This window comes from Trachinotus anak, unplaced genomic scaffold, assembly GCF_046630095.1.
Source record: "Trachinotus anak isolate AG129_WGS33_773 ecotype Australia unplaced genomic scaffold, CSIRO_AGI_Tana_v1 ptg000024l, whole genome shotgun sequence".
Classification (NCBI taxonomy): domain Eukaryota; kingdom Metazoa; phylum Chordata; class Actinopteri; order Carangiformes; family Carangidae; genus Trachinotus; species Trachinotus anak.
The window spans coordinates 11,619,560-11,646,915 of record NW_027273875.1 but is presented as its reverse complement, the minus strand read 5'-3'; the positions used below and the strand labels follow the sequence as shown (position 1 = coordinate 11,646,915).

General features: G+C 39.8%; 4 protein-coding genes across 7 annotated transcripts; 3 read left to right on the top strand and 1 right to left on the bottom strand.

Moving 5' to 3' along the window:
* The first annotated feature begins 1,088 nt into the window (after positions 1–1,088).
* Positions 1,089–4,757, top strand: znhit3 (zinc finger, HIT-type containing 3). The gene is made up of 5 exons (XM_071460345.1): positions 1,089–1,267; positions 1,957–1,988; positions 2,095–2,160; positions 2,464–2,541; positions 2,730–4,757. Exons 1-5 carry the CDS (start codon positions 1,200–1,202, stop codon positions 2,930–2,932), a joined length of 447 nt encoding a protein of 148 aa, XP_071316446.1. The 5' UTR covers positions 1,089–1,199; the 3' UTR covers positions 2,933–4,757.
* A 90-nt stretch (positions 4,758–4,847) lies between these two features.
* On the bottom strand, positions 4,848–16,655 carry LOC139607458 (unconventional myosin-XIX). The gene is made up of 24 exons (XM_071460331.1): positions 16,427–16,655; positions 14,615–14,762; positions 13,549–13,697; positions 13,013–13,126; positions 11,734–11,866; positions 11,580–11,649; positions 11,351–11,453; positions 11,155–11,251; positions 10,966–11,042; positions 10,772–10,862; positions 10,341–10,506; positions 10,074–10,147; positions 9,858–9,979; positions 9,551–9,664; positions 9,077–9,253; positions 8,856–8,993; positions 8,669–8,776; positions 8,484–8,554; positions 8,326–8,405; positions 7,547–7,707; positions 7,272–7,401; positions 6,857–6,942; positions 6,437–6,760; positions 4,848–6,335 (listed from the first exon to the last, which is right to left on the bottom strand). The coding sequence occupies exons 1-24, from the start codon at positions 16,472–16,474 to the stop codon at positions 6,222–6,224; spliced, it is 2,895 nt and encodes a 964-aa protein (XP_071316432.1). The 5' UTR covers positions 16,475–16,655; the 3' UTR covers positions 4,848–6,221.
* Positions 15,976–19,064, top strand: pigw (phosphatidylinositol glycan anchor biosynthesis, class W). Of its 3 annotated transcripts, none has more exons than XM_071460339.1 (2): positions 15,976–16,328; positions 17,414–19,064. In XM_071460339.1, the coding sequence occupies exons 1-2, from the start codon at positions 16,248–16,250 to the stop codon at positions 18,908–18,910; spliced, it is 1,578 nt and encodes a 525-aa protein (XP_071316440.1). In that variant the 5' UTR covers positions 15,976–16,247; the 3' UTR covers positions 18,911–19,064. The 3 variants fall into 3 exon arrangements, with proteins under 3 accessions (XP_071316440.1, XP_071316437.1, XP_071316439.1); XM_071460336.1 differs by lacking the exon at positions 15,976–16,328 and adding an exon at positions 17,038–17,177; XM_071460338.1 differs by lacking the exon at positions 15,976–16,328 and adding an exon at positions 17,207–17,265.
* A 598-nt stretch (positions 19,065–19,662) lies between these two features.
* ggnbp2 (gametogenetin binding protein 2) lies at positions 19,663–26,630 on the top strand. Of its 2 annotated transcripts, none has more exons than XM_071460332.1 (14): positions 19,663–19,779; positions 20,610–20,728; positions 21,259–21,339; positions 21,423–21,676; positions 22,139–22,237; positions 23,686–23,799; positions 23,876–24,085; positions 24,221–24,395; positions 24,503–24,691; positions 24,802–24,934; positions 25,061–25,186; positions 25,301–25,449; positions 25,532–25,744; positions 25,861–26,630. In XM_071460332.1, exons 2-14 carry the CDS (start codon positions 20,636–20,638, stop codon positions 26,062–26,064), a joined length of 2,040 nt encoding a protein of 679 aa, XP_071316433.1. In that variant the 5' UTR covers positions 19,663–19,779; positions 20,610–20,635; the 3' UTR covers positions 26,065–26,630. The 2 variants fall into 2 exon arrangements, with proteins under 2 accessions (XP_071316433.1, XP_071316434.1); XM_071460333.1 differs by having other exon boundaries at positions 22,139–22,192; positions 25,861–26,154.
* The last annotated feature ends 726 nt before the right edge of the window (positions 26,631–27,356 follow it).

The window sequence follows — 27,356 nt, the reverse complement described above, 5'->3', positions numbered from 1 at the left end:
TTTCACTACTTTCTAACATTTTATAGAGCAACTGATTACTTGAGAAATAATCTGCATATTTATTGATGATGCAAATAACCTTTAGCTGCACAATGTGCTTTGTGATGACCATTTAATTCTGATTTCCACACAGATCTGGATACAAGTTGGATTTCTGCCTTTCCTGTCCTATCCCGGTGAATGGAGCGCCCCGACAGCAGGAACATGCCCAACGATCTGTCACGAGACAGCTCCTCATTCCACGCTCTACCCTGTAACAAGACCTGCTACTCTCAAGTTACAGCTGTGCAAGAATAGTTTATGTTGAACTATATAGGTCAGTGGTGTGTGCTTGATAAACATATATATATATATATATATGGATGGATATAGTAAATTCTGTTCAGTGGGTACAGAAGATATTATACTGTATTTTAATTCAATAAAAGTGGTGTTAACTAAACCACCTTGTGTTGTTTTAATTCTGTCGCTTACAGCTGAAAGAAAACAATTTCTAGTTGATTTAATATAACTGATTTAGGGCTGAATTCTAGGTCACTGTTTTGTGTTTTTATAGTTTGTTAAAGCAGAATATAACCCTCGATCCCTCTCATATTGCTTTACTTGATCAACAGAGGCAACTCTCCTCCTGCACTCTATTTCTTCTTGCTGTCTGTGTCACTTCTTTCTCTGGGGGAATGAGGGGGGGATCACTTTTTGTATCCCAGAGGAGCAGACGGATAGACCAGGCCAACGGATATTTCTTTCAAAAATTCTCAAGGAAATGGCCTGAAGCCTTGTTGTATTACTGTTATTTGTAAATTGTATGATCAATTTTACCCATGAGATATTTAGGTTTTCACTTGGCTTAATTATAGAAATTGAATTTATCTGATCATTAAACACCTGACACTTCAAAATGTATGCAGCTGGAGGTAATGAAAAATTAACTGTAGCAATTAGGAAGCTACATAAATAAATGAAGACTGAAAAGGTTTAATGTACTTCAGCTGAACCAGAGGCTCAACAGTGTTTGGACTTTATCAGCCCGCTGTCTCACTGTACCCCAGGTTAATTTCACAGCTTTTATTTTGAAGGAGGGGCTACCCAACCGGAATCGATATTACGTATTTCCTGGTCGTCACACACGTTGGCTCTCAGCTAACAGTAGCAAATTGGAAAATTGGTTCGGCATTTATATTTTTTTTACACCCACCAGGATGCAAATATGCAGCGTGTGCAGCGATCAGACACCAAAATACAGATGTCCTGTCTGCAAAATAAGATAGTAAGTAGCTCCAGCTGTCTGGCTATAAGCTAGCTAACGAGTCCTCTGTTAGCTTCCGATGTGTTTGGCTCGGTTTTTCACGCTGCTAGATAAAAGTTAAAAACTCGATCACTTGAGACCAGAAGCTAACATTATGGAGTACGATTTTCCGTTGTTCTGATAAGTAGATGAGTAGGTTTGCAGCACTTACTTAGCTTATAGTAAATGTAGCAGCATATCTATCACCAAAATACAAGCACGTCATGGTAAACTAAGCTACGTTTCTAAACATGGCACTGATTTACAGAAAGTGAAAACACCGCTAAGTCTGTAACTAAATTTTAAGATAAATATGAGCATATTTATAGACAACACCACTGTCTTCAAGTAATGTCCCCAATTATAGTTGCACGGGAAAACAATTTTTTCAACATAACCACCACATGTGACGGCAACTCGTGCGGGTCAAAATGTTTTGCGATTTGTTGTTGGGTCATTTATCCCCCTGTTGAATGAACGAAGTAACATCACACCATGAAATATAATCGCCTCAAGTTTGATTGATTTATTATTCATTTTTAATCAACGTTTAATTTGGGGTACATCTGTTCGATTACTTACACATGAAACCCCGTACTTAAAATATCTAAACACGTAAACATTTATATTATTTTGAAAACTTAATCCAGGTGTTTTTTTTTCCCCTGCAGTTGTTCACTTGGCTGTTACAAGCGGCATAAAGGTAACTTAGTTTGATGTTAGTCTTTTATTGTTGTGATTTTTGGCTGTGGGCATTCTTAAAGGAAATATTGATCTTCTCATCATTCATGTGATTCCTCTCTCCATAGACACCTGCCTCCCTGTTGAACAGCCTACACCCTCTGTTCCTGAAGTGAAGGACGCTGTCAGTACTGGTATGGTGCTATTTCTCTCATCATCCCTGTAAATCTTTTTCATTATGTGTTGTCCATATCAGCCAGCATGAGAACAAATGATCAAATTAACTATGGATGGGCGTGGACAAACTTGAGCCGAATGTTGACAGAATCAAGTGGGTTTACTGTTAAAGTAAATCTAAAGCCTAAATATTGAAATATGCATTCCTGAATGTTTATCATCTAATGCTGTTTAAAAAGTAAAGAAAAAATAAAGTTATTGAAATATCAACAGTTCAACCTTGTGTGTGAAAAGCGCCTTTTGCTTTTCTGTCTGTGCAGAGCCGTGGACTGTGGAGGATCTTCTGTATGAAGATGACATCATTGACAAAGTGCCTCTGCAGAGGCTCCAGCTGTTAGGTATTAATCAAACATTACCTTTCATCTGCTCTTAACCCTTCAATTTTTCTTGACACTATTGGCAACAGCATCACATGTCAAATGTCTGTTCAGCTGACATGTGTGTCCTCATACATTTTTTTTTTTCTTCAAGTTTTCAAAAATGTCAGATGTGCTTCTTAATTCATGTTTCCTCTTTTTCTCTACAGGTCAGTCAAAAGAGCTAAGAGATCTTCTTTGCAACCCCCATCTGAGACAGTTACTGCGCTCTGTCGACAGTGCAGACCACAAAGACGATGCAATGAAGGCCGCGATGCAGGAGCCTCTGTTTGTTGAGTTTTCAGATCAATGTTTGAAAATTGTAGAAAATGAAGCAAAATCATTAACATCTACTGAAGCTGAATATTTGTGAAACTGTGCATGGATTGTTTTTTTTTTTTTTTTTTTTTTTTTTTAGGATCACTTTTTGATATATTTTCAGGGGAAATTCCTTTTTTATATAAAATGTCTTGGAATGGGCCACACTGTGCCGTGTACAATTGTGTTAAAAATAATAGCAGTCCCACATCACTAGCAAGACAAATCACTGTTTTTGTTAGAATTTCAACTTCTACACTGCAAGTGCGTTTCTAGAAGGTTTAGTAAAGGTATAGAGGCATGACGTGAATGCTGCTGATTCTGTGAAACTGAATCATTTACTGAAAGGGGTGTGTTAAAAAAAATAGCAGTGCCGAGTTCAATTAGTGAGGTCATTGATTATGTGAAAAAAATAGGTGTTAAACAGGTGGCCCTTATTTAAGGATCAAGGCAACTGACGCTGCATATGCTGGCTGTGCATTTGTCCTTGAAAAAGAGAGTAAAATGGGTCGTTCAAGACACTGTTCAGAAGAAGAGTGTTCTTTGATTAAGAAATTAATAAAAGAGGGGAAAACCTATAAAGAAGTGCAGAAAATGATAAGCTGTTCAGCTAAAATGATATCAGACGCTTTAAAATGGCAGCCAAAACCAGAAAGGTGAGGAAGAAAAAGAAAAACGACTATTCGAATGGATCGGAGAATAACCAAAATGGCAAAGGCTCAGCCAATGACCAGCTCCAGGAGGATCAAAGAAGATCTAAGATGGCCTGTGAGTACTGTAACAATCAGACGACGTCTATGTGAAGCCAAGCTACCAGCAAGAAGCCCCCGCAAAGTCCCATTGTTGTTAAAAAAAAAAAAAAAATACATGTGCTGAAGCGGTTACAATTTGCCAAAGAACACATTGTATGGCCTAAAAAGAAATGGCGTAATATTTTGTGGACTGATGAGAATAAGATTGTTCTTTTTGGGTCTAAGGGCCACAGACAGTTTGTCAGACATCCTGCAAACACTGAATCCAAGCCACAGTACACAGTGAAGATGGTGAAGCATGGTGGTGCAAGCATCATGATATGGGGATGTTTCTCGTACTATGGTGTTGGTCCTATTTATCACATACCAGGGATCAGTTTGAGTACATCAGAATACTGGAAGAAGTCATGTTGCCGTATGCTGAAGAGGAAATGCCCTTGAAATGGGTGTTTCAACAAGACAATGGCCCCAAACACACCAGCAAGCGAGCAAAATCATGGTTCCAGACAAACAGAATTCAAGTAATGGAGTGGCCAGCACAATCCCCGGGCCTTAATCCAATAGAAAACTTGTGGGCTGACATAAAAAATGTTGTTCATGAGGCAAAACCAAGAAATGCAGAGGAATTGTGGAATGTAGTACAATTGTCCTGGGCTGCAATACCTGTTGACCGGTGCCAGAGGTTGGTCGACTCCATGTACCACGGATGTGAAACAGTTATCAGAAACTGTGGTTATGCAACTAAATATTAGTTTGATTCTCAGGAAAGTTGAATCTTCAAGCATTTCTTAGTTTATACAGTACATTTTTGAGTTTGTAAAGAAAGATGTCAACACTGCTATTTTTTTGAACATTATATTTCTTGACTTTCTGTAAAATATTATCAAATTCAATTACTTTTTCCAATTGTCTTGCTTTGAATAGAATGTGCAGTGTCCCCAATGCATTTGTGTTCATTAAAATACAATTTATTTGAAGAATTTTGAGGTTTACTCACCTTTTTAAACACACTGCTATTATTATGAACATAACTGTATGTTGTGGCTGCTCAATTTTTTGTACCTTGTCATGTTACGGTATGTACAGTATATAGTGTTTAAATAAATGTTCAAGCTTTTGAAAACATCAGTTCTTGAGTCAACACTAAAGGATTTACTGTGAAATGAATGCCTGAGCACATGCACAGTTTGAGTTGTAAGGAAACTTTTGCACATTAAATATTTTATAACACATTTAATTCAGCAAAAGTCATTTAAATATTAACAAAATTCAAGTTCTTGTACATGGATCCCTCGGTAGCCCTGACAAAAAAACTGATTACACAAAACATTGATACTGACACATTTGCATGACTCTACAACAGAATAAAAAAAAGAGAAATGACATAATTCAGGGAATTAATGATGACACGCTAGGAATCATAACAATAAACATCAGTTTTACATTTTATGGCAAAAAAAAAAAGTTTTAAATCTTAAAATTGTGAATGAAAATAATAGCATGTTAGTTAAACAATCAAGGTTTTCTCCCTCACAAAACACTGTAGTGTACAAAGACTTTGGTGTGTTATACAGTACCTGCATAGCTTTGGACTGCAGCTGATGAAATCAACATAGAAAGTTGTTCAGTCAAACATTTGGCTGATGTGCATATTATAAAGCAGCAATATGAATAAACCTGGTTTCATCCTTTCTCTGTTTCACATCAGTGATGTGTTTGCTTGTTAATGATTTTGTGTCTGTTGCAGTGCTTAAGCAGGTGTGTGGTTTTAATGTGCAATATGTGCTTTACATGTGCAATACTTGCTTAATTACCATTTTTTCCCCAGCACCAACCACAGTTAAAATAAATGCATGATCTTGACATCTGCAATCACATGTGCAGCTGAATCACCACTGTGTTTTTACAGCCAAAAATACATACTATGAAATCACACATAAATAATCACCTTTAAATAAATACATATACTAACAGCTCATTTGCCATTTGAGTATAGAAAAAGAAGGCACTTGTCAAAGGCCCAATACTTTGACCAACAGTCAGATTTTCTAGAGACGCAATCATGAGACTAAAATCTGCAGTCGTCTTTTTTCAAAGGTGCGATGATCGTGCTGTGTAATTTCTGTTCTTTAGAGAAGGACAAAGACTCATTAAAAAATATAGTGTTCTTCTTCTCCTGCAATGACATCATCATCATCATAATCAAAACTTAAACCCCATTCACTGTTTTCATTAGTATATTAAAAGAGGTTGAAAAACCTCACCTGTCTTATCTGATATAGCAGAGGGCAGTTCACGGACTGAGATTTTGAATCTAAAAGCCACGACAAATGATTGTAGATAATGTCAAGTTTGCAGCACACTGACTTCCTGTTAGATTAAAAATAATTATTATGCAACAGTGAAGGTTTTGCAAATTTTGCACTCTTGTATAACACTGAGTAAGATAAACTTTGGCAACCTTAAAAAAAACGTACTATTCTAAGTTAGATGCAAAAACAAGCGAAATGGCAGCATAAAATACCTGGTTTGTTCCCTCTGTGCCAGATTATCTTTTATCTGGATCCATGAAATCAGTCTTTAGTGTTACTCTTACAAAGTTTTCTCGAGCAGGATCTCGTTGAACCCTGTCACGTCACTCTTCAGGTCTGGCTGCCTGTCAGCATAGAGCAGTGGAGAGCGCTGATAGTGCAGCTTTACAGATCCCTGTGAAGAAAAGTCAAATTAACCTCAAAAGAACAATAACAAAAATCACCCAGCTGACAAAAACATAAGACTTAACAGAACTTGTGTGTATGTGCTCTCACCTTGGGTTGAGCCCGTATGGAGGCGAGCCCCTTTGTGTACTGGTTGGTCTCCACCTTGTACTCCCCTCTCCTGGAGGGCAGGTTGAGTGAGGCCATCACAGACATCATCTTCTGGAAACCCGTGGCTGTCAGGGACACGGTGATGGACGGGGCCGAGGCCAGAGCCAGGCCCATGGGCCACCCTCGCACCGTGACAGGCTCCTGGATGGTGGAGAGCTGCACTGAGCCCCGTTCCCTGATAACAGGGTTGACTGCCGGCACGTCCTCCTCCACAAGGTCCTTTACATCATCGAGTTCTGCCTCAGCCAAAGATTTCAAAAGAGCCTGCCACAAGAAGCAAACGGTAATTTACACGTTATTCACATGAGAATGAGCAAGAAAAGATCAAATATGATGTTATATGTTCTTTCATAAGCTCACCCTCCACCTCCTCCAGGTGTCCTGGATGACTGTAGCTGCTCTGTTCCATCTCTGGACCTGCCTCCTGACCAGCCAGGACCGCACCGCTGCAAGCAGAGTAAAACACATTTAAACATCTGAGAGCCATTCATTCTGCAAATTCAATCCGTGCACAGTTTGTTTCTCATGTAGAAAGAAACGCTTGTGTGCTCCCATTCAGATGGAAGCATCAAAAGAACATCTGCCGTTAACGTTAATCAGATGAGCTTTTATGTGTGGCAGCTTCTGTTGGGATAAACAGTGTCAGCCTGCAAACAGCGTGTACAGACGCCGCCAGCTGGTTCCTGTTGGCCAGTCAGTCACACAGCAGGAGTAGGGTCACAGAGCGCTGCTGATTCCACCAAGCTGTACGTGGCCAGGGGTATTAAGAGTTTACCTGCTTGGATCACAGTGGCAGATGTCCGACGGGCGTGGCGTCTGCGCCGCTGGTACCGCAGCCAGCAGCACTGAATGGAGAAGGCGCACCGAGACAGGATCTTCTTCCTCTGATCCTCCAGCAAGTCTAGCTGTGAGACAAAGGCCAGGGAGGTCAGTCCTCCCAAAATAAGACCAGAAGCCTGACTTGCTTTCCAGCCCTGATCAGTAGTTCAACATTTAAAACACCCACTAAGAGCTACATGACTAGAGTGCCTGTGTGTATAAATGACTGACCATTGACTGGGTGAGAAAAACCTTAGTCCTTCCACAGTGCACCCATGAGCTGTGTTTTTCACTGTTGAGGCAGTGTGAGGCGTCTCCAGCCTGGTTCTGTAGCACCACCCTGAGGAGCTTCTCCACCTCTTTCTGAAGAATGTCATTGTCAGCCTCCAAATCTGAGACAGAGAAGGAGCTAGAGATTCAGTTTTCACACACAGCATCTGTTTGACAGTGTGTCAGTCAGTGAGGTAAATATTGTTTGGTGGATACAGAGCACAGCAGCACAGCTTCCACAGACTCCGATTTGATTACTGTGGATTCAGTATATTTTTCAAAACCTGACAACATGCAAGTGCATATGAAGACAGAGAGGAGAGATGTAAAGAGACAACTTAATATTTGGCAGCACTCAGATTTAGTGAGCAGGTCCTTTGAACATCAACACAAAAAGCAGCTGAACAGTGGGTTAAAGAAAAATAAGATGATAAAAATGATTAAAGAAATAAAAGACATTAAACAAGACACAAAGCAAGATCTGATACTCAGAGGTTCATGCATTTACCTTCAAAGTTCATAAGGAGTTGTAAATTTTGTTAGAAAGTCCTGTTTTTATAGACCAAATTGAAAAGTCCCAAGTAGAGTAGAGAACTGAGGGTCAATTTTACAAAGAGGACTAGTGAAGGAAAAGGAGAATAAACCTGCAGACCTAAAGAGAGGAAAGAAAATCAATCTTTGTCCACAGTCAGCATGCAAAAAATTTACCATAAATGGACAAAGCAACAAGCTGCACTTACCAACACAAGGACTCTCTGACTTGAACTTTGAATATTTTCCAATCAGTCCGTAACGTTGCAGGAAGCCTCTGAAAGGAATTCTGCACAACAGAAATGACAAGTCAACCAAAATCCAGGAGAAACAAAACAACAGGCTGAACAAAGGAAAAATATTTCACCTGATTGGAAAGCCAGCTGCACTGATGTGTATCGTCTCCACAATCCCACAGGCCTCCAGCTGCATGATAACCTGACAGCAGACAGGAAATGTCCATGAAATATATTCTTTGGTGAATATAGAAAGTATTGTCATTGTTGTAACTGCTGAAAAATAGAACAGTATCAATGTGAGCAGAACATCTACCTCCTCCTTTCTGAAGGTCAGCGGCTTGCAGTCTGGGTTCGGTTTGATGCAGCGAGTGTAATGAGGAGTTGTGGTGTGGAGGATCCTCATCAGGCTCTCCAGAGAGTTCTACAATCAGACAACAACATCATCAGTGTCACGACAAGTTAACATAACCCCAGTGATAAAGGCTTTAGCTGTCTCCCACCTTGAACTTGGAGACCACAGTGACTTTACTGAGCCCCTTGGAAGTCAGGTTCTCAGTTTCCTTGTCAGTGAATATTTGGTGAAGCAGGGCGTTATCAGACTTCTGAAGCAGGCTGTTGAGCTCTGGTGGCACTGGATCCTAAAACAAAACATCCAGTAGATGATGAGAGGATGGATCCGTGTGTTCAGCTTCTCTGAAAGCTGTTTAAAAGCTTTTCTCACCTTGTTTTTCTCCACCATGCCTTGTATCTGGTAGTTGACTTTGCCAGCGTAATGGGCCACAGTGAAGTGCGGCACCTTGCTGAACTTGTCCCAGCTGATGTTGACGTTATCACAGAGCTCCTTCTCCAAACGAACCCTGAACATCTTGGAGTCTGAAGCTCGATTAAGACGACTCTCCTATAGAACAGGCAAAAAGATGTATAACATGCACTTAGTATAGATACAAGCTCTACATTTAATAACCACTGTGCATGCATTAACCATGAAAACAATTGCAATCTCTTCCGCATGGGCGAAAAATTATGTCAATTTTGTGCCCTTTGTAAGACATTACAACCGGCTTCAATGTAAACAAATAAATCCATACTTGTATCATTTATTTTGAAAAACTAGGTGTAGATTTTCTTTCATATATTTTTTAACAATAAAAAGATCAAATAAAAAAATAATCAAATAATTAAATGTCCAGGATACCTCGTTAAGGAGAGAAAACACACTGACTGGACTCCCCTCTATAAGATCCAAACAGCTCTGGTTGTCTTGGTATTTGACAAAGGACCACTGCAACCCTTCTGACACATATTCCTCCTGGGAGAACAGATATAAACATACGTTGAAGTATAAAACCCATTTTTCACATTACACATTATTTCACAGGTTGTTGTTTTCGATAAGAGGCCAATGTCTGAGGCCTGGACATCAACACAGTGAGCAGATTAGCATCGTCGAATCTGAGTCTCTGCTGAGATCTCTCTGCATGGAAACAGAAAAGCACCACAACCTGCTGAGCTCTGAGATAATGGGCCACAAAGTGCTGCTGCAGTTTCTCGTTGGCGTAGTTGATGCACAGCTGCTCCAGGTTATTGATGTGGAAACACTCGAACCCGTACACATCTAGGACTCCTGGAGATCACAGAGACAGGACGACTGCGTGAGCACATGAAAAGAAACTGGAGGTTTGTGTTCAGTGTTGTCAAAATAATAATAACGCTCTTACCTATGAAGTTGCACCACATGGATTTGTCTGCACATATGCTGTTGTTGATAAATGTAACCAGCCATTCAAATAATCTGTTGGAACAAAGTAACACACTTATTTCTACAATAATAAAAAGTGAATATCATTTATCAGACATCTTCCTCACTGTTTAGTGTAAACAAAAAGGCATGATGGTTTCACATTTGAGTGTCTAGTGGAAAGGAGTGTTTGACGACACAGGTCAAAAACAAACTCCTGCCGGAGCAAGAGGATCCACATTCTTACTGGGCGTAGATGACCTTAGCCAGGCAGTCTCTCCTCATGCTGCACTCTGCCTGGGCACAGGGCTTGAGCACGCTCTGCTTTCCCGCCTTCAGAGTCCTCACTCTCAAGCACGTCTGAAGCTCATCAGCAGGGACACACAGCAGCTCAGCAGCCTTCTGCAAGAAGTCTACAGCACAGGCAGGAGAGGAGGGCCGTTAGCTATGTGTTTGTTGATGGTTCATGTCAGGGAGAAGGACAATGTCGTGGAATTTATTCTTCAATCAGGAGCATGAAATATTACAATCTGTATTAGATCTTTTAAAATAAATATCTTCTAACATCATACTGTTTGTGTTTATGTCAGCCTTAAATGTCTAAAATAATAAGAGATTTTAAGGAAGTTATTGATAAGAATTGATTACATAAATCAAATACAAAATCATAGTCAGTACCTTTAGACTGTTCTTCTAGGTTACAAGGTTGATATTCATCTGTTGAAGAGGAGAAATTCACATTCCCCAGCTGCAGAATCCCTGCTAATATCTGTAAAGCATTACAATAAACAGAGGAATTAATGCCTATGAGAAATAGAGATAATCAAAAAATGCACCAAAACTATACTGAACATTGAGGATCAATATCTTACCCTGAATATTTGCCTCTGTCTTTCTGCGTTAATGCCCAGATGAACCATTGCCTCGACAGTCTCATGAAAACAATCCTCTATAAAACATTAAATGAATGGCAGTTACTTATAAAAATCACTGTAAAAAGATTAATACAATTTGTAAAACATTTTTAAAAACCTAAGTGCAAATGAAAATCTAAGACGAACCCTCCACTGTTTTTTCAGCCTTTGGCAGCCACACAAAGCGTTGGCCACGTGGCATCTTCCACTCCTTTCTCTGCTCGTCTGTGGCACCTTTCATCATCTGAAAAACACCACACTCACAGCGTTTACACCTGTATGAATGTGTAAATATTAGACTAAACTAATATATTAGCAGATGAGCTTCAGTCTGTTAAATCACCTGGTAAAAGATGTGGAAGTTCCTCTCGTTGGCCGGTTGGCAGGCCACCCTGGTCTTCTCCAGCAAATATGTCTGCACAGATGCCCCCACTAACAGCTGACACCTTCATGAGCAAAACCACGTGTTGAACAGATTAAATAACGTATCCTACAGTTGACTTTGAGACAGTGAGCTGATGCCATGTGGCTGATGTTCTCTCTCGTGATGATTAAGGGAGTACAGCAGGTACCTGTCCAGTTGAAGCTGGATGTACTTTCCAAAGCGGCTGCTGTTGTTGTTCCGCAGCGTGCAGGCATTGCCTAATGAGGAGTGAACTGTTGATGAGTGATTGTCGACAGTAGTAATTTTCACATTAACAACACACCACTGATCTGTTTTCTCACCAAAAGCTTCCATGATGGGGTTGGAGTCCAGCACCCTCCTCTCTATCCTGTCCACCGTGTCCTGACTCTTCACCACTGAGGAGGAGGCTGCCACCGTGGCGTAGTATTTCATCAGGCAGCGAGACGTCCATGTCTGTAAAGAAACAAGTCATTCACCAAGAGCTAGACCTCAGCCTGACAACACAAATCATCAGTCAACTAAAGATTCTTTCTACTAATCTTGCCACTAAGTAACAGAGATCATGCATGTTTAGGGCTGCAGCTAATTTATTTTATGCCTAATCTTATGTGTGAAATTGTGTAAAAATTGCAGAAAATACTGAAAGATTTCCATCATAATTTTTCTGAGCCCAAGGGTACGTCTTCAAATCGTTTTCCATGTCTTACCAACAGCCAGAGACTCAGTTATTAAATATACCAAACCCTGAGCATCAAATCCTCACATTATGAGGAAACATTTGCAACAACTCATATGATAAATCGATTATCAAAACTGTTGACAATTAATTTTCTGTTGATCAACCTATCAACTCTACCCATGTTATTCTTTTTTTATTTTATTTGGCACAATCTTTTCTTTACAGAAGACAGAAGGAATGCTCCAGCATGTTTCTTTTGATACTTTATCAATATATATATATATATATATATATATATATATATATATATATATATATATATATATATATATATATATATATATATAAATAAATAAAATATAATATTTCTATTAACCAACTAATAATAATAAGTCTGTAAAAAGTGAAAAATCTAATCACAAATCAGATATTCCTGTGGCCGAAAGTGTCCTCAACACAGTTCAGTTATCAGAAAAACAATGATGCGAGAGAGAAACTAAACATTCTCATATGTCAGAAGCTGAAAGGTTCTGTTTATTCAAAACAAACCACTCCTGCTGTTTAAAAAAAAACCACATCACTCACTTCCTGTGGGTTCAGGGTATCTACACCATGTCAAATATGATGCATTGCTTTCACATTTATCAGTGAAGTGCCAACACATGCAAACATCAAAAATGCCTGTAAGATCTTGAACTGGGCTAAAACAACAGATAAGAATAATGAACAGCATTTTGCTGACAGATATGCATTAACAATTTTCAGGCCATGAATCGCACAAAGGCTTAAAATTCTTGAAACAGGCCAGCTAACAAAACTCTAATCGGCTTAGTCGATATGCTGTAAATTGGCCAATGTCCAGCTCTTAACCTCTGACTAATGTACTAGGTCATATTTATACACAGTGAGTGCTGGTTTACCTTTCCTGCACCGCTCTCACCGCTGACCACCAAGGACTGGTTCACTGGCTGCAGCTGACCCCGAACATTCCTGTAGGCCTCCTCTGCCACAATGAAGATGTGTGGTTTGAACTCCTGTTGACAAGAGTACGTATACAGACTTATTAAGATGCTGGTCATTCACGACCTCAAGGAGAGCTGTCAGCACTTTGCAGAGTTTCCAGAGTCTAATGAGTTTGATTTTGACACTGTTCTTGATTAAAGGAGGCACACGAGGAACTGCAGAGTTTGTGTTTGAAGTCGTGGTTTGAGTGACCATAAAACAGGAAGGTTGGTGTTTTCTGCACATACTGGTGAAATAGTGATTTTGTTTGACTTGTTGACACACTTGTGGTACAAAAAAGCCAGACTCTTACAATGCACCCACCCCACCTTCCTCATTCATACTCCTGCATGCACCACCATACATCTGTCCCCTACATAATTAAAAGCCCTATAATGAAATATACACAAGTTAACTGAATTACAGTAAGAGACAGGTGTGATGTGGTAAATACCTGAGGCTGAGGAGCACAGTGATACTGCTTCATCACATCCAGAGAGTAGAGGTCTGGGATTGGCTGGAAGGGGTTGAGAGCCACCAACGTGCAGCCAGCATGGGTGTAAAACACCTTCACACTGTACCTGGCCTGCAGACATTTCAGCACTGCCAGGGAAAAACATCAGATATCATTAGATATTAATAGTACAAAGCCAATAAGATATGTTTACCTAAAATGAAATTCTTTGACTATATAAAATAACACGATCTACGTAACAGGGGCAGCATAATTAGTACAAGAGCTTTATAAGAAAATAGCCTATAGCAATCCCATGCAGTTACCCTGACCTCTGCTGTTAATAAGCTGCACTGCTGTGTTTTCTCTCTTGGACTGAAATGAACAGCACCTTGACATATAAAGTAAAATCTTTGCAGAGTATCAGCGACAAATGGTGATATTCACTTACATATTACAATGACACTGCATTTTTATGTCAAGACAATGGAGAATAAAAATGACAAATGATAAAAAAAAAATGTTGCACTTTAAGATATTTTGCTTTGTATTTAACTACGACCCTTTCATATTACAAATGTGTAAGGAATACAAGAGGTTTTTTTTTTGGAGAGGCATGTGTCTGCAAGCGAAGTAAATCAGGCCCTTGGTTCTGTTACTTGAATAAAACCTGTCATTGTGTATATTGCAGCATTTCAGCTGCACAGCAATCATTCATGCATTAATTTGTTTTATCATCCCTGCCCATTTTATCTTGAGGTGGGTAAATAATACACAGTAAATGTTGAAGTCCAAGGTGAAATGAGCTGGAAAACACATGCTGGCTGTGTATTTGTAAATAAAGACAACGTTAATGCATCATATCAAATACTAAACACACACTGACATACACTGGTAGAGATCTCAAGATCATCATATTAAGTGGAAGTGGCATGATGTTGATAAAAACTACCCAATGATTTATAGCAGGTGAAATTATTTAGCATTACCACCTCCAAGCCCCATGACATCAAAATACAAGAGACTCTAGATGAGATTTAACATGCCCTCCATGTTCACTAGTTACCTGTTGTCGGGGTCACAGGGTTGACTTTAGTGAGGTCGTCATAAGTGTGCAGTTGGTCTTCATCAGTAAGGAAAGCCTGAATTTCTCCTTCAAGTGAATCATCTAAGGACGGGTGAGGAGAGTGGTCTTTGTGGATAAATCCTTTAACCTGTGTATGAGGCCAAATGTGGGGGAAACACACAAACAAAGGATATTGTGCTTAAAATACAAATAAACACAAAAACAAAAACCAACCAAAAAATTATTTCCAGATCATTTTTTAAAAGATCAACATGATTAAACAAAGGCCAGGAGGAGGATGAACTGTGCTCTATATATTATTTGTTATTCTTGCAACTATCTGAATCAAACACCTTGTTCACCTCTGATGTCCTCCTGACATCAAGTCTGAACCTGTCAGTCTGCAACAGGTTGAGGTGCTTGGGAAAGGCAGTATTTTCAAAATAAGGATACATTCTTCTCCCCAGAGTCACAGCAGTACAGTAAAATAAGACTTAAACATTTTGTGGATTCAAAGAATCTGATAACATTTTTCTGGGTCAAAAAGCTTCTAAAACATTTCAGCTCAATGCAAATAAATATTAAAGTTTTTATTCTTGGCTTTTATATCAGCCAAACACCATAATACAGATTATAAATGTAAATCAAGTATAATTCCTCACTTCACATTTCCCACATCACATTTTCATTTGCACAATGGTTTATTGTAGAAACTAAAACCACCCACTGTCTCACAAAGGTAAAAGATCTATGTATTTGGCAGAGTAACTTACTGATCAATGTGACATGTCTAATTCATTCAGCCACGGTCACTTCAGACTGGCAAATGAAGTCTACCCTCTCCTGCCAGGACCACATGGCGTGGCCCTGCAGCCTGCCTGAGGACTGTCAACAGTCTGAGGTACTAAACTTGTGCAGACAGATTTAATCCAATAGCCAGTCAAGGTAGCCTTCATCCCATCATTCTGTAAGGCTATTTTAAACCAATTTAAATAGTCTTAATGACTTAATATCTAACGCTACACCAGAACTATCCTGAATACATAATACATCAAGGCATATAAAACTGACACTACAAAGAGTCATATTATAGCAGTATGTTATATTATGCCTTTAGAAAATAAGTGGCTTAATAACAAATATTGCAAGTACAATAATCATATAAAGGTAGATAAGGAATAAGAATTAACAAAGCAATTTCTTCAGTTTGGTGACACCTGTAGCCCTCCTCTACTGCTGCTCTCCCACCAAACTGCTGTCAAAAATCTAGCATTTAGTGGATGTTGTCATGCACATTGGCAAACTGACAACTAACCCAATATAGGGCATTACCTAATATTCTGAGCCACAGGTAGACACAAGGCGATGGGCCAGCGTGTGTAAGCCATGTCTACAGCCTGAAATTTACATTCATTGCTGCTGTTGCGAGAAAAGGAGTAAAAGAGGCCCACAGCAATTTGACAGTCTTCAGTCCCTCAGTGTGTGTGTGTGTGTGTGTGTGTGTGTTAGAAAAAGGTGGAAAACATTGCCAATTAAGTTTGGCTCATTGACTCCAGACATTGTTGGGACTATTTTTCTCTGGCGCAATAATCGTTGGATTAGGTTATTGTTATTCGGTCACAGGTATGAGTCTATGAGACATTTTCCAAAGCGTTTGAAAACAAACCGACCAATCAAAACGGAGAACTGGTACACAGTGATTAAGCCACTACAGGTAAAGTTAAACTTGCCATTCACTTTTACATTTTACAAACCAAAAAAAAATATATATATATATAAAACCTCTAAACTACCACCCGTGTCCCAACTTACCGTCCCCCCTCCGAGCCTGAGTCCTGCCCTGACGTCCGCTGAACTCATTGATTTAACCGTGACTCTCTCTGTCTTCACACCGAGACGATAACTTTGATAAGAACTGTGTTTTAACTCTAAGACGAGTTGTGGTTATTCTACTCTGCAGTCCTGAACGTCAGCATTTTCCATTACTGCCACAAATCCCTCAAGGACAACAACCTCCCGACTGCCTCCTGCCCGTCCGACTGACTCACTCTTATTCCCGCCCTCCTCCTGAGGCTCCGTGGGCCCAGCTGTCCACCACCACTGCCCGGATTTGTATCACTGTTACTTCATACCGTTGCTGCATTAGGACTCATCTTTTATTTACACAAAACTAAACCTGAAATTACCTTATTTATCATTTTACGTCTGTTGTGTCTTTTGTGTATTTAAAAGTGGCGACTCACAACCTAATAGTCACCCTGCATTTATCAAATTGCTGAAATAGATACTAAACCAAAGCTCTTCGTTATATACCTTAACTAGTGTTAGTTGTAATGTTACTTTTGTAGAATATTTTTAACATACTAAAAACTCACGTCGCGGTTCGGTCGGATGTTGCCAGATTTCCGAGCTGCCCTGAATGCGTCATGGGACTCAACACGGAAACAAACGATTGAACTCAAATGTAGGCATCATGCTTGAGAAACAAGAGATTGTATAGCTATGCGGTAAAACAGGTATTTCTGTGAACCTGCATTTCCTACACCTAAGCGACAAATCCGTGGTAAGACACTGCTAAGCTACACAACTAGCCACACATTTTCTCATGAAACGTCGTATTGTTGATTATAGGACTCAACTGACGTGGAGTCGTAAGGCAAAGCTCTTTTTATAGCCCTGAATGAGAAAGTTTAGCAATATCCTTGTATATGTTACATGAGTGCTGTCCTAAACAGCCTGTATAGATTGTCTCCAAATCCAGTCTCTCATATGATAAATAATGAATTGTATTGTTTGCAGGCCATGTCACAGAGGGGTTTGAAGGAGGCGTTTGTCAGTAATCTCAATGGGACCAGTCTGCAGGAGGTGGCACTGGGCTCATTACTCTCGCCAATATGCCTCATCAACAGGGGACTGATTTTGATCCTCTACCATCTGGCCAAAGGGTCTCTTCCACTGCCACTACCACTGATTTCTCACCTGCTTCTGGACTTCTTTGTGCTTATTCTGCCCCTCGTCGTCTCATGCACCGTCCTGAGCAGCAGTCTTCACCAGGTCATCATGAGCTTAACCTTTGTGTCTGCTTGTGTGTTTTGCTATGTCTATCACACCAACAGTCACCCTTCTTCTCGGCACCCAAAGACCACCATCAGCACCTTCCTTCAGAGTCATGTGCAGTTCAACCAGGTTCCCTTTGTGACGATCTTTAGAGTGTTTGTAAATGTGAAAACAGCTATCAGCATTCTTGCTGTAGACTTCAGTGTCTTTCCAAGGCGATATGCCAAAACAGAAACCTATGGGACAGGGGTTATGGACTTTGGTGTTGGAGCTTATGTCTTTGCAAATGCCCTCGTCTGTCCGGAGGCACGGAGGAAGAACATCTCAGGATCCAAGATGAATCATATCACAAAGCAGCTCCTCTCTGTCTGGCCCCTGGTTGTTCTTGGTATGGGAAGGCTAGTGAGCGTCAAAATGACCGACTACCAGGAGCATATGACAGAATATGGCGTCCACTGGAATTTCTTCTTCACACTGGCCATTGTCAGAGTTGTAGCGTCTTTGATTTTGGCTGTATTACCAGCCAGTCAGTCATGGCTCTTTTCTCTCCTAATCAGCGGGCTTTACCAGTTCACTCTGGAGACAACAGAGCTGAAGGCGTTCCTTATCCACAACAATGACAGGGAAAAGGACTTTCTGCATGCAAATAAGGAGGGCATATTTTCTGTAGTGGGCTATGTAGCCATCTACATGGCTGGGGTTCAAGTTGGACTTTATGTGATGCAGCCAAGATCCCAGGTTAAAGAGTGGCTCAAAGCACTTTCAAACCTCTTGTTCGGTAGTTTTGTGCTGTACGTTGCTTTGTTCGCATGTCAGTCACTGGTGGAGCCAGTGTCTCGCCGCTTATCTAATTTACCTTTCTGCCTCTGGAGTGTTGCTCAGTCTTTGTTTTTTATTTCCTGCCTTTGTATAGCTGATATGCTTTTACTGTTTTCAAAAAGAACATCAGGCGTTTACTGTGTACCCTCATCATGGACTTTGCATAAGAAACAGTCAGACTCAGTCTCTGACAAAAATAATGGTGAAATGGAAAGATTCTGCCTGGTTCAAGCTGTCAGCAGGAATCAGTTGTTATTTTTCTTACTTGCAAATGTCATGACAGGACTGACCAACTCAGTAGTGGACACACTTAGCTGTAGCACCTCATTTTCGGTGTGTATTTTGCTGTTGTACATGTTCATGAATTGCTTTGTAATATATGTTTTACATTTCTGTGGCATTACAGTGAAATTCTGGTGAAATTACATTTTTAAAACTATATGGTTTGTAAATTTTAATGTCACAAGAAGATGTGATCTGTAATGCTGAAGATACTATTGTGCATGATATGTTTATTTATGTAAATAAATTCACGTTTTGATCAAATCTGAATAAATGATGACTTGAAACCAAACACTGATAAGTTCTAAAATTATTTACATTTGTTTATGTTTTAAAGAAAAATCTGTTTGTATTGTACCGCTAAATAATGCATTCTGCTTCCCTTGGATCTGCTGATAAGTATTCTAGGACTGGGTAAGCAGCATGACTGAACTTCATGAAAGAAAAAGTAGTTTAAAATGTTGAAGGAATTCAAATAGAGCCTGTAATGTTTGAGCTACAGAGCAGATATATGTGCACACCTGCTGTCTGTTTTATTTCTTGTTTGTTACTTCACTGCTTAATATATTACTCTGAGCAGGGCTGTTTTTTGGGAGAGTTAAGTTTCTCACATTCATTCTACGTAAATCTCAGTGACTACAATGTAAAATAGCAACAGACAATTCATTATTTCACCCTTTGCACCAAACCCTCGGCTAAAAAGAAGAGCTGGGGTTGAAATCTAATGAAGTAAGATAATCTATAATACACCTACAGATAAATGAAGTGGGAAACCTTAAGGCTGAGTCAGTCATTTCAAACAAACTCGATTTATAACTGCTTTTATTAATGTTTTCTCGATCTCAAAATACAGCTATAACGCTCCCCCTAGAGGCCGCACGCAATATAACGTGAGCTATTACGTCTGAGGGCAAAGGTCAAATCAGTCATGAAGATTCCGCCACCGTAGCAGCCTCACTCACTGTCGCACTTGTTTATTTTTTTTTAAGGGGAACTTTTAGAAGCGGGTAAGTACGAACTATAATTGCTCTTAGTCAGCTTTCCGTCTGTATTGTCGAGGTAACAGCTTATGGTCAAGCGTGTAAGCGGTAGATAGAGAGGCTGATGGAAGTGACGGTCGCTAAGTGGCCAGTCACCTACTTTAACTTTATATTAGCCGTCTGCAAGCTTGCTAGCGTTAGCTTTGTAGCATAGCTATGCTAAGTAGTAAGTTAGCCAAGTTTGCTGGCATCGACATGGCGAAGACAAACTACATTTTCACTCTAACATATTTATTATTTGTTAAGGTATTAGAAACGTCAGTGTACAATGATCGCTTGAGAATATTCTGCACAGAATACACCAACCGGCTTCCTCAATTTCTGAAACCGTAGTGGCAAGTGGAATTAGCTAGCAGGCTAACGTGAACTGGCTAGCTGCCGGTTACTGTTTTATTCTAACCAGCAGATAGACCTCGGTGTGAATTAACCTGTCTTCATAACTTAAATACTTTTAGACAAAACACAGGTTTTACATGATAAAATTTTATACCCCTTCACCCCTACGAGCTTTCGTTTCCCAGGTTCTGCTAATTCAGCTAGTTAAATCTGGGTCAAGTCAAATCTGTATTTATTGCAGCAACGTTAGAGACGTTAAATCAGATGTTGCCAACTTCAACACATGGTTAACAGTTAATTACGTGTTTTTGTGACAGGTAGTCTGAAATATTGACTTTACTATGGTGGGAAGGTGATGTTGTAGCTAGAACCGCAATGACCTGCAATCGATTAGCATTAGCTTGGTGTAGCCTATGCTGATGTCAGATCTGGTCAGTCGGTCCCTTGTGTGTCACCTGCAGGCGAGCTGCACCAACTGGAAGAAGTCATGGCACGTCTGGTAGCAGTTTGCAGAGAAGGGGAAGATGACTACCCATTCCTCGCCAGACAGATTCCCCTGTATATCGATGATACTCTCACGGTAAGCAAGCTTTTCCATATTTATGATCACTAGGAGAATGAGATCACAGATAAGAAGTGGCTAACGCAACCGTGACCCTTTTTGGGTCAGAGTCTGGCAGTCCATATCAGTTTCCTGAGGTCCAAGCCTGTTTGAGGGACAAACATTCAGTTTTGATTATTTTTATGCACAATCAGCTAGACAACCAAATAAAGAAAACTTTAGGTATAATCAAATAAATGCATTTCTGTGATCACGCAGGGATGAGCAATGACACTTAATACGATTTGTCAGAAGGTATTCAACCAGCTTGACTGCCTTGGGCAAGTGTTGGGGTGGTGCAGATGCAATATTGATAATGACAAAGTAAAGCCGTGTTTTATTTAATGAAACTTGAAGGGTGTTGTACAGTTATTGCCCCATGTCTCAAGAAAAAAAAATAAAAATACCAGCCACCTCCCAGTCAATAAGTGTAAGAATTTTTAATGATGATTTTCTGACTTGACTATTGACATGTGACACTTTAATTATTGTCTATTATATCACGTCAGATGGTGATGGAATTTTCTGACAGTGTCATGGATGTTGACAGCCATGAAATAAACACTTCTCATTGGAAACAATTTTCTGAGGTGAGTAGTTTTATTTTACATATAGTGACCATTCCTAAAATCTAGTCAAAGTGGTGACAGATGTATTATTCCTTGGCCTCTAGTACCACTCCAAGTTGAAGCAACAGGACTTGAATATCGCCTTGATGGTGACATCCAGAGAGGTGTACAGTGCATTATCTCAGCTGGTGCCATGCGTTGGCTGCAGACGAAGTGTTGAGCGCCTCTTCTCACATTTGGTGGAATCAGGGAACCCGGCCCTGGAGCCCCTCACAGTGAAACCCACGGGCATGCTCTCTGTCACCAAGGCCTGTTTAGCTGATGTAAAGAAGCTTTACACCCTCTTCTATGTCCATGGGTAAGATATAGGAAATGTTTCTTTCATTTTCACTGCGAAATGGATAAAACAACGTATCAAAAGAGATCAGCAAAACTAACTGTTTTGGCTGAAGTGCCTTTGTTAGTTAGCAACCAGAGAACCAAGAAATATCAATATATGCTGTAGACTTCAACAAGATATCAACAAGAAATGCTCTCTAGGCTCATTTACATACTATATAAGAATAATGCTATAGCAAGTTGAAACACTGAATTGTACCCACTGCTCAAATCTTAAGTTGACGTCAGATTTACTGATTTTTTTTTTTTTTAAATGTTCATTTCTTTGAGACATGGATGTGAAAAGAAGGGTTAAATACATGAACCCGGTCATCGTGAAATACAAAGATAATTATAGTGTATCAGTAATTGTAGTTATATCAATTCTTGAAAACAATATTGAATTTCTAGTTTTTAAAAAATGCCTCTTTTTTTTCTACAGGTCAAAGTTGAATGACATGATTGATGCCATTCCAAAAAGTAAAAAGAACAAGAGGTGCCAGTTACACTCTTTAGACACACACAAACCTAAACCTTTGGGGTGAGTAATACACCTGTTTTCCACATCAAATGTTGTATCGGTTGTTTTTCCACAATGTTAAGAAAGTATTGTTTAGTGTCTGCATTTGACAAGTGGAATAGTAACTCTTCCCAGCTGGCAGGACCAGTGCGTTTAACTTGTCTTCTCTCAAACTTTTGTAGGGTGCAGAGGGAGAGTAGTAGGTTTTACCAGTTGCACTGAAAGACAGCAGATGTAGCATTTATTTTCCTTTGAACAGCTTGTGTCCCCCTGGAAGTTGGCACAAGTTGGAAAAGACTGTAGTCTAGCTGTAGTAGACTGTAGTTTAGCTCTTTCTAGAGGCTTCAGAATGTCTGTGTTTTATGACAGTCATGACTTTGTACCATTTGTTTTGTTTCTTTTTTCCCTGGACAGTTGATAATAAACACAAACATAAAATGTGTTGGCTTTTTTGCTGACAAATGACAGACAGAAACCAATATATGGTGTTGAGATTTTTTAGGAAGTTGTCTCACTATGGTAATTAAAGCTCATTAATGTGTACAGCTTTCAACTGGGGAAGTGGTTTTTACCAAGAATTATGGGAAGTGGTTAATGTAACAGTTTATAGCTCTAAGATATAGAAATTTTGATACCTCTGGTGTAGGATGATTTAAAAAATAAAAAATAAAAAAAATTAGTATATAGTCTGGTTGAATACCTACACTATATACTACTACGCTATAGAAATATGTGCTTAGATCATCATTATGAATGAGAACACATTTTCTAGTATTTGGCCATTGTCTTTTTTTTTTTTTTAATCAGAAGGCAGTCCTGCAGTTAGTAGATTTATCTTCTTTATCTACATGTTCTACTATGAGTTTTTTCTATAAAAACAAGTAAAATCCCCACTTACATCAGTCTTTTGTATCATTCTTATCTTGTGTTGGTTTATGGAAATACTGAAGACATTTAAGTTGATGATTGTTTTGTTTCTGAAACTACCAATCTAAGCATAGTCATGTTAATCCTTCTAAAACAGGTAATTATAGTTTAATTTAATCAAAGGCGTTACCACAAATTCATCACTTGTCTTTATGATTGCAATTCTAATGCAGTGCTTGGGGACGTACAGCATCGGTTCCATGCATTTAAGCCAGGACATTGGAAATAGGCAGCCTTAGTCAGACATGCCGGTGTTGTTCAAGTGTAGTAAACATAGTGGGGCATTTAGCAACTAAAGAGCCAGATATTTCCCTCAGGAGTTGGTAGAGACCAAAACAGAGCTAAAGGGAGAGTGAATAATTGACTTACATTTGCCAGCTGGCCAGAAACACGACTCCTAATGAACGCTAATGTTGCTCTGTGTCTGCTAAATGTGTAAGACAACAACAATTTCACTATATCAGCTTGTACACAGCTCATTTGTAAAAAATCAGTCAGTAATTGTGATGCCATATCTATTATAAATGTATTTTTGCTTACAGGGGAAGCTGGATGGATGTATGGGAGCTGATGTCTCAGGAGTGTAGGGATGAAGTGGTCCTCATTGATAGTGCCTGTCTCCTAGAGACCCTGGAGACGTACTTGCGTAAACACAGGTAACGTGTGACCTCTCTTCAACATTTGTTAGACATTTAAAAAGAACAGGCTTAATTGCGTATTATTTGCCCACAGGTTTTGCACCGACTGTAAGAATAAAGTGCTGAGGGCATACAACATCCTGGTGGGGGAGTTGGACTGCAGTAAAGAGAAGGGGTACTGTGCTTCCTTGTATGAGGGACTATGCTGTTGCCCCCATGAGCGCCACATCCATGTGTGCTGTGAAACGGACTTCATCGCTCACCTTCTTGGCCGGGCAGAGCCTGAGTTTGCAGGAGGCTATGAGTAAGTGAAGGTTTATACAATGACTGCTGCTCAGTTCACATTCACCACTGAAGAAATCTGTGTAATTTAAGACAGTTTCTGTCACACCTTAATCCTTTTTAGTGTATATATACATTCATTGATGTTTTTTAATAGACGCAGAGAGAGACATGCCAAGACCATTGACATTGCACAAGAGGAGGTCCTGACTTGTCTGGGTATTCACCTCTATGAGCGGCTGCACAGGATCTGGCAGAAACTACGAGCAGAGGAGCAAACCTGGCAGATATTGTTCCATTTGGGAATTGATGCACTACGCAAAAGTTTTGAGGTACACAACTTCTAAGCCAGAGTGTGTATAATGGCATGTCAAAATGATTTCTCAGATAATGAACGCATTATGGCTGTGTGATATTGTATCTATTATTATACCCCTAGATGGCAGTTGAGAAGATGCAGGGGATCAGTCGGCTAGAGCAGTTTGTTGAAGAGCTGTCTGAGGAGGAGAGGGCCAAAGAGCTGAAGCAGGAGAAAAAGAGGCAAAAGCGAAAAAACAGACGCAAAAACAAGTGTGGCTTTGACATAACTGAACAGGAGGCAGAGGACAAGGACAAAAATCTGGATGAGGTAATCCTCCACTAACACAACGCTCCCTTGCACAATAAGATGTCAGTGTTCTTCTGCAGCTACATGTCTGTTTGCCTGTATTTCAGTCTGACCCATTTGGTGTGTTGCAGGGTTCTCTTGAGTCTGTGGATGGCAGTTGCAAGGCCTGTGGTAGCCACGATGAGGAGGAGGAGGCTGGCTGTGAGGAGGGCATTGCTGCCAATGGAGGCACTTCCTGTAGTTGCCCAGACAACACCAAACAAGGTAAAGGATTCACACAGACATCACTACAAGCCATTAAACCTGTATATCCATGGGGGTTACAGCAGTAGCAAGGCTATTGTAAAAATGACCCTGAAAAAGAAAATGTGTTTGTCCATGTGTTTCCAGATTTGTCCCCCCACAGCAATGGTAGTGACTGCGGCTACTCTTCAAGCATGGAGGGCAGTGAGACTGGATCGCGAGAAGGCTCCGACGTTGCCTGCTCTGAGGGAATCTGCAACCATGACGAAGCAGGTCAGACTCAAGTAGCTCTAAGATGCTTAGGAAACCATTTCGGGGTCTTTTACATACAACAACATGCAATGTAGTGTAGATTAGTCACAGTTTGTTATTGTTTACCTTCTGAAGGAGATGACCCAAATGCCCATCACTGTGCTGAAGACAAGGAGGAGGATCGAATAGACAGTTGTCTGGACTGCTGGCAACACTCTGGGGAAAACACTCAATGCAAGAGTAAAAAAAAGAAAAGGAAGGGCAAAGGTTTATGCAACGATCAGGTGAGAGAACAAGCTTAAGATTTCACGTGCTATATGCGGTATACACCAAGCTGTGCACCAATTAAAATACACGTTTCTACAGGGACAAAAAGGTGAAGGTTGTATGTCAGCTGGGAACACAACAGGCCACAGTCCACCATCATCGCACACTTGCCGAACCAAAGAAATCTTTTCCTCCTTGTGTGGTGATACATTTGCCAGCATTGCACTACGGTTACCATGGACAGTACATCAGAAGAACCTCAGCCATCACGCTGGGCCTCCAGACACAAACATAAGTCTCGTGGAACTTCTGGTTAGTGAGAAATCTCATTTAAAATGAAAAGAAATAGACCTTTTCATGGCAGGCAGTCGCTGTTTAATTCTGGCACTTACGTAACTTTCCATACTCCTGTTGTGTTTCTAATACAGGATGATTCAGAGGTGAGTTCAGATGAAGAGAACTGTCTGACACCAGATGAAATCCGGGCATTTCAAGAAAGAAACCAATCCTTCTACAACAACCGCCACCAGTACCGACAGCTCCTGAAAGAGAAATTCACCAACTACTGCCGCGCCACTGAGCGGAGTAAGCCAGTGTGTGGAAAGTGGTTTGCCACCACCAGTGTCAACTAACTGCACTAATGAAATCTTCCCCTGGGAAAAAAAAAAAAACACTCATGACCACTGCTGCAACATGTTTAGAAAAGATGAAATTCTGGCTGACATTTGGTGTCTTGTTGAGTCATTTCTCCTTTATAGTAAATGTAATTCTTACTTTCTGTCGGTCATCTCTCTCTCTTTTGCACTTGTACACCAACACACCTTTTCATCTCATTTCTTGGCCACTTTCTCATCTGTAATTCTCTTTGACCAAGCCTAGCTATTTGTTGGTCTTATGTAGGGTTGTTGGGTAAGAGCACAGTGGAATCAGTAATCAAGCGTTGCAAGCTGTGACATTAGGGATAAATTTTAGGAGTCTTATTTTATGTTTTTTGTTTCGGTTTTTTTTCTATTTTGTTTGTCTTTGGTGACACTTCAGTGTAGTGGTAAAGGTTGTACCATTAAATGTGTACAGAAATTCTAAATATAAAGATTTTACAGAGAATAAACATCCATTTGTAATAAGGATTTGGGTGTGATGTTAAGAGCGCAATGTGCAAAATTTACTAAATAAAGAATATTTATTAGTATGCATTATACATTTGTTCTTTTTTTTCTCTTTACCTTATGAACTTCATTTATATTTTGATTGTAGAGGATTGATAAACGCTAGAGTTCTTACTCTGTAAGGACACAGGATAGTTTTTATCAAAGTCTGCAATTAGTCTGCAACTAATTTTAGTCCTTGCAGAGAAAGTTGGAGGTCTGGAAAAATTTCCAGTGAAAATTTCAGTAAATGTAAACCAATATAAAGCAAATTTAAGAGATTGTAGCTTTTTCGTCTCTTCATAGTCAAACCTAAGACTTTACTATCAAGTTTATGAGGAACTATGTCTTATATTTACCCTTGATCATTTATTGCCACGTTTCAGCAGCTACCTGCTGTACATCAGAGCACAATTTTTTATTAATCCAATTTACTGTAAATCTAAATTACTCGTCACAGTGCCTGGAATTAGGTTCAGCAAGTGTATGGACACATTACTGTCTTAAATCTCCATCGGAAATGTCATTGTTCTTAGTTAAACTCCAGCCAGAAAGGCGTTAACCTCGATATTCATATATTCTCTGACAGTGGCATAACTAATGACGATATGTTACTATCAGTGCTGTATATTTTAATACTTTGTTTTAGTTGCTGCATATATTCCTTGAAGAAATCCTTTTAAAGGTCACTTCTGTTGCAGCGTCAATTTAGAATAAAATATATCAGTAATGACTGGCGTCCAGCAATAACACAACAGCTGTCAAAACTAGCGTTACTT

Excerpts from the sequence above, each read along its gene's own strand:
- znhit3 (XM_071460345.1), top strand. The coding sequence starts at position 1,200 with ATGCAAATATGCAGCGTGTGCAGCGATCAGACACCAAAATACAGATGT. Across the intron at positions 1,268-1,956 it reads CCTGTCTGCAAAATAAGATA|TTGTTCACTTGGCTGTTACA; the intron begins GTAAGTAGCTCC and ends TTTCCCCTGCAG. Across the intron at positions 2,161-2,463 it reads GAAGGACGCTGTCAGTACTG|AGCCGTGGACTGTGGAGGAT; the intron begins GTATGGTGCTAT and ends CTGTCTGTGCAG.
- pigw (XM_071460339.1), top strand. The coding sequence starts at position 16,248 with ATGAGACATTTTCCAAAGCGTTTGAAAACAAACCGACCAATCAAAACG. Across the intron at positions 16,329-17,413 it reads CAGTGATTAAGCCACTACAG|GCCATGTCACAGAGGGGTTT; the intron begins GTAAAGTTAAAC and ends TATTGTTTGCAG.
- LOC139607458 (XM_071460331.1), bottom strand. The coding sequence starts at position 16,474 with ATGAGTTCAGCGGACGTCAGGGCAGGACTCAGGCTCGGAGGGGGGACG. Across the intron at positions 11,867-13,012 it reads GTGAGAGCGGTGCAGGAAAG|ACATGGACGTCTCGCTGCCT; the intron begins GTAAACCAGCAC and ends GTTTCTTTACAG. Across the intron at positions 11,650-11,733 it reads CCCCATCATGGAAGCTTTTG|GCAATGCCTGCACGCTGCGG; the intron begins GTGAGAAAACAG and ends ACTCCTCATTAG.
- ggnbp2 (XM_071460332.1), top strand. The coding sequence starts at position 20,636 with ATGGCACGTCTGGTAGCAGTTTGCAGAGAAGGGGAAGATGACTACCCA. Across the intron at positions 21,677-22,138 it reads ACCCTCTTCTATGTCCATGG|GTCAAAGTTGAATGACATGA; the intron begins GTAAGATATAGG and ends TTTTTTCTACAG. Across the intron at positions 24,692-24,801 it reads AGGACAAAAATCTGGATGAG|GGTTCTCTTGAGTCTGTGGA; the intron begins GTAATCCTCCAC and ends GGTGTGTTGCAG.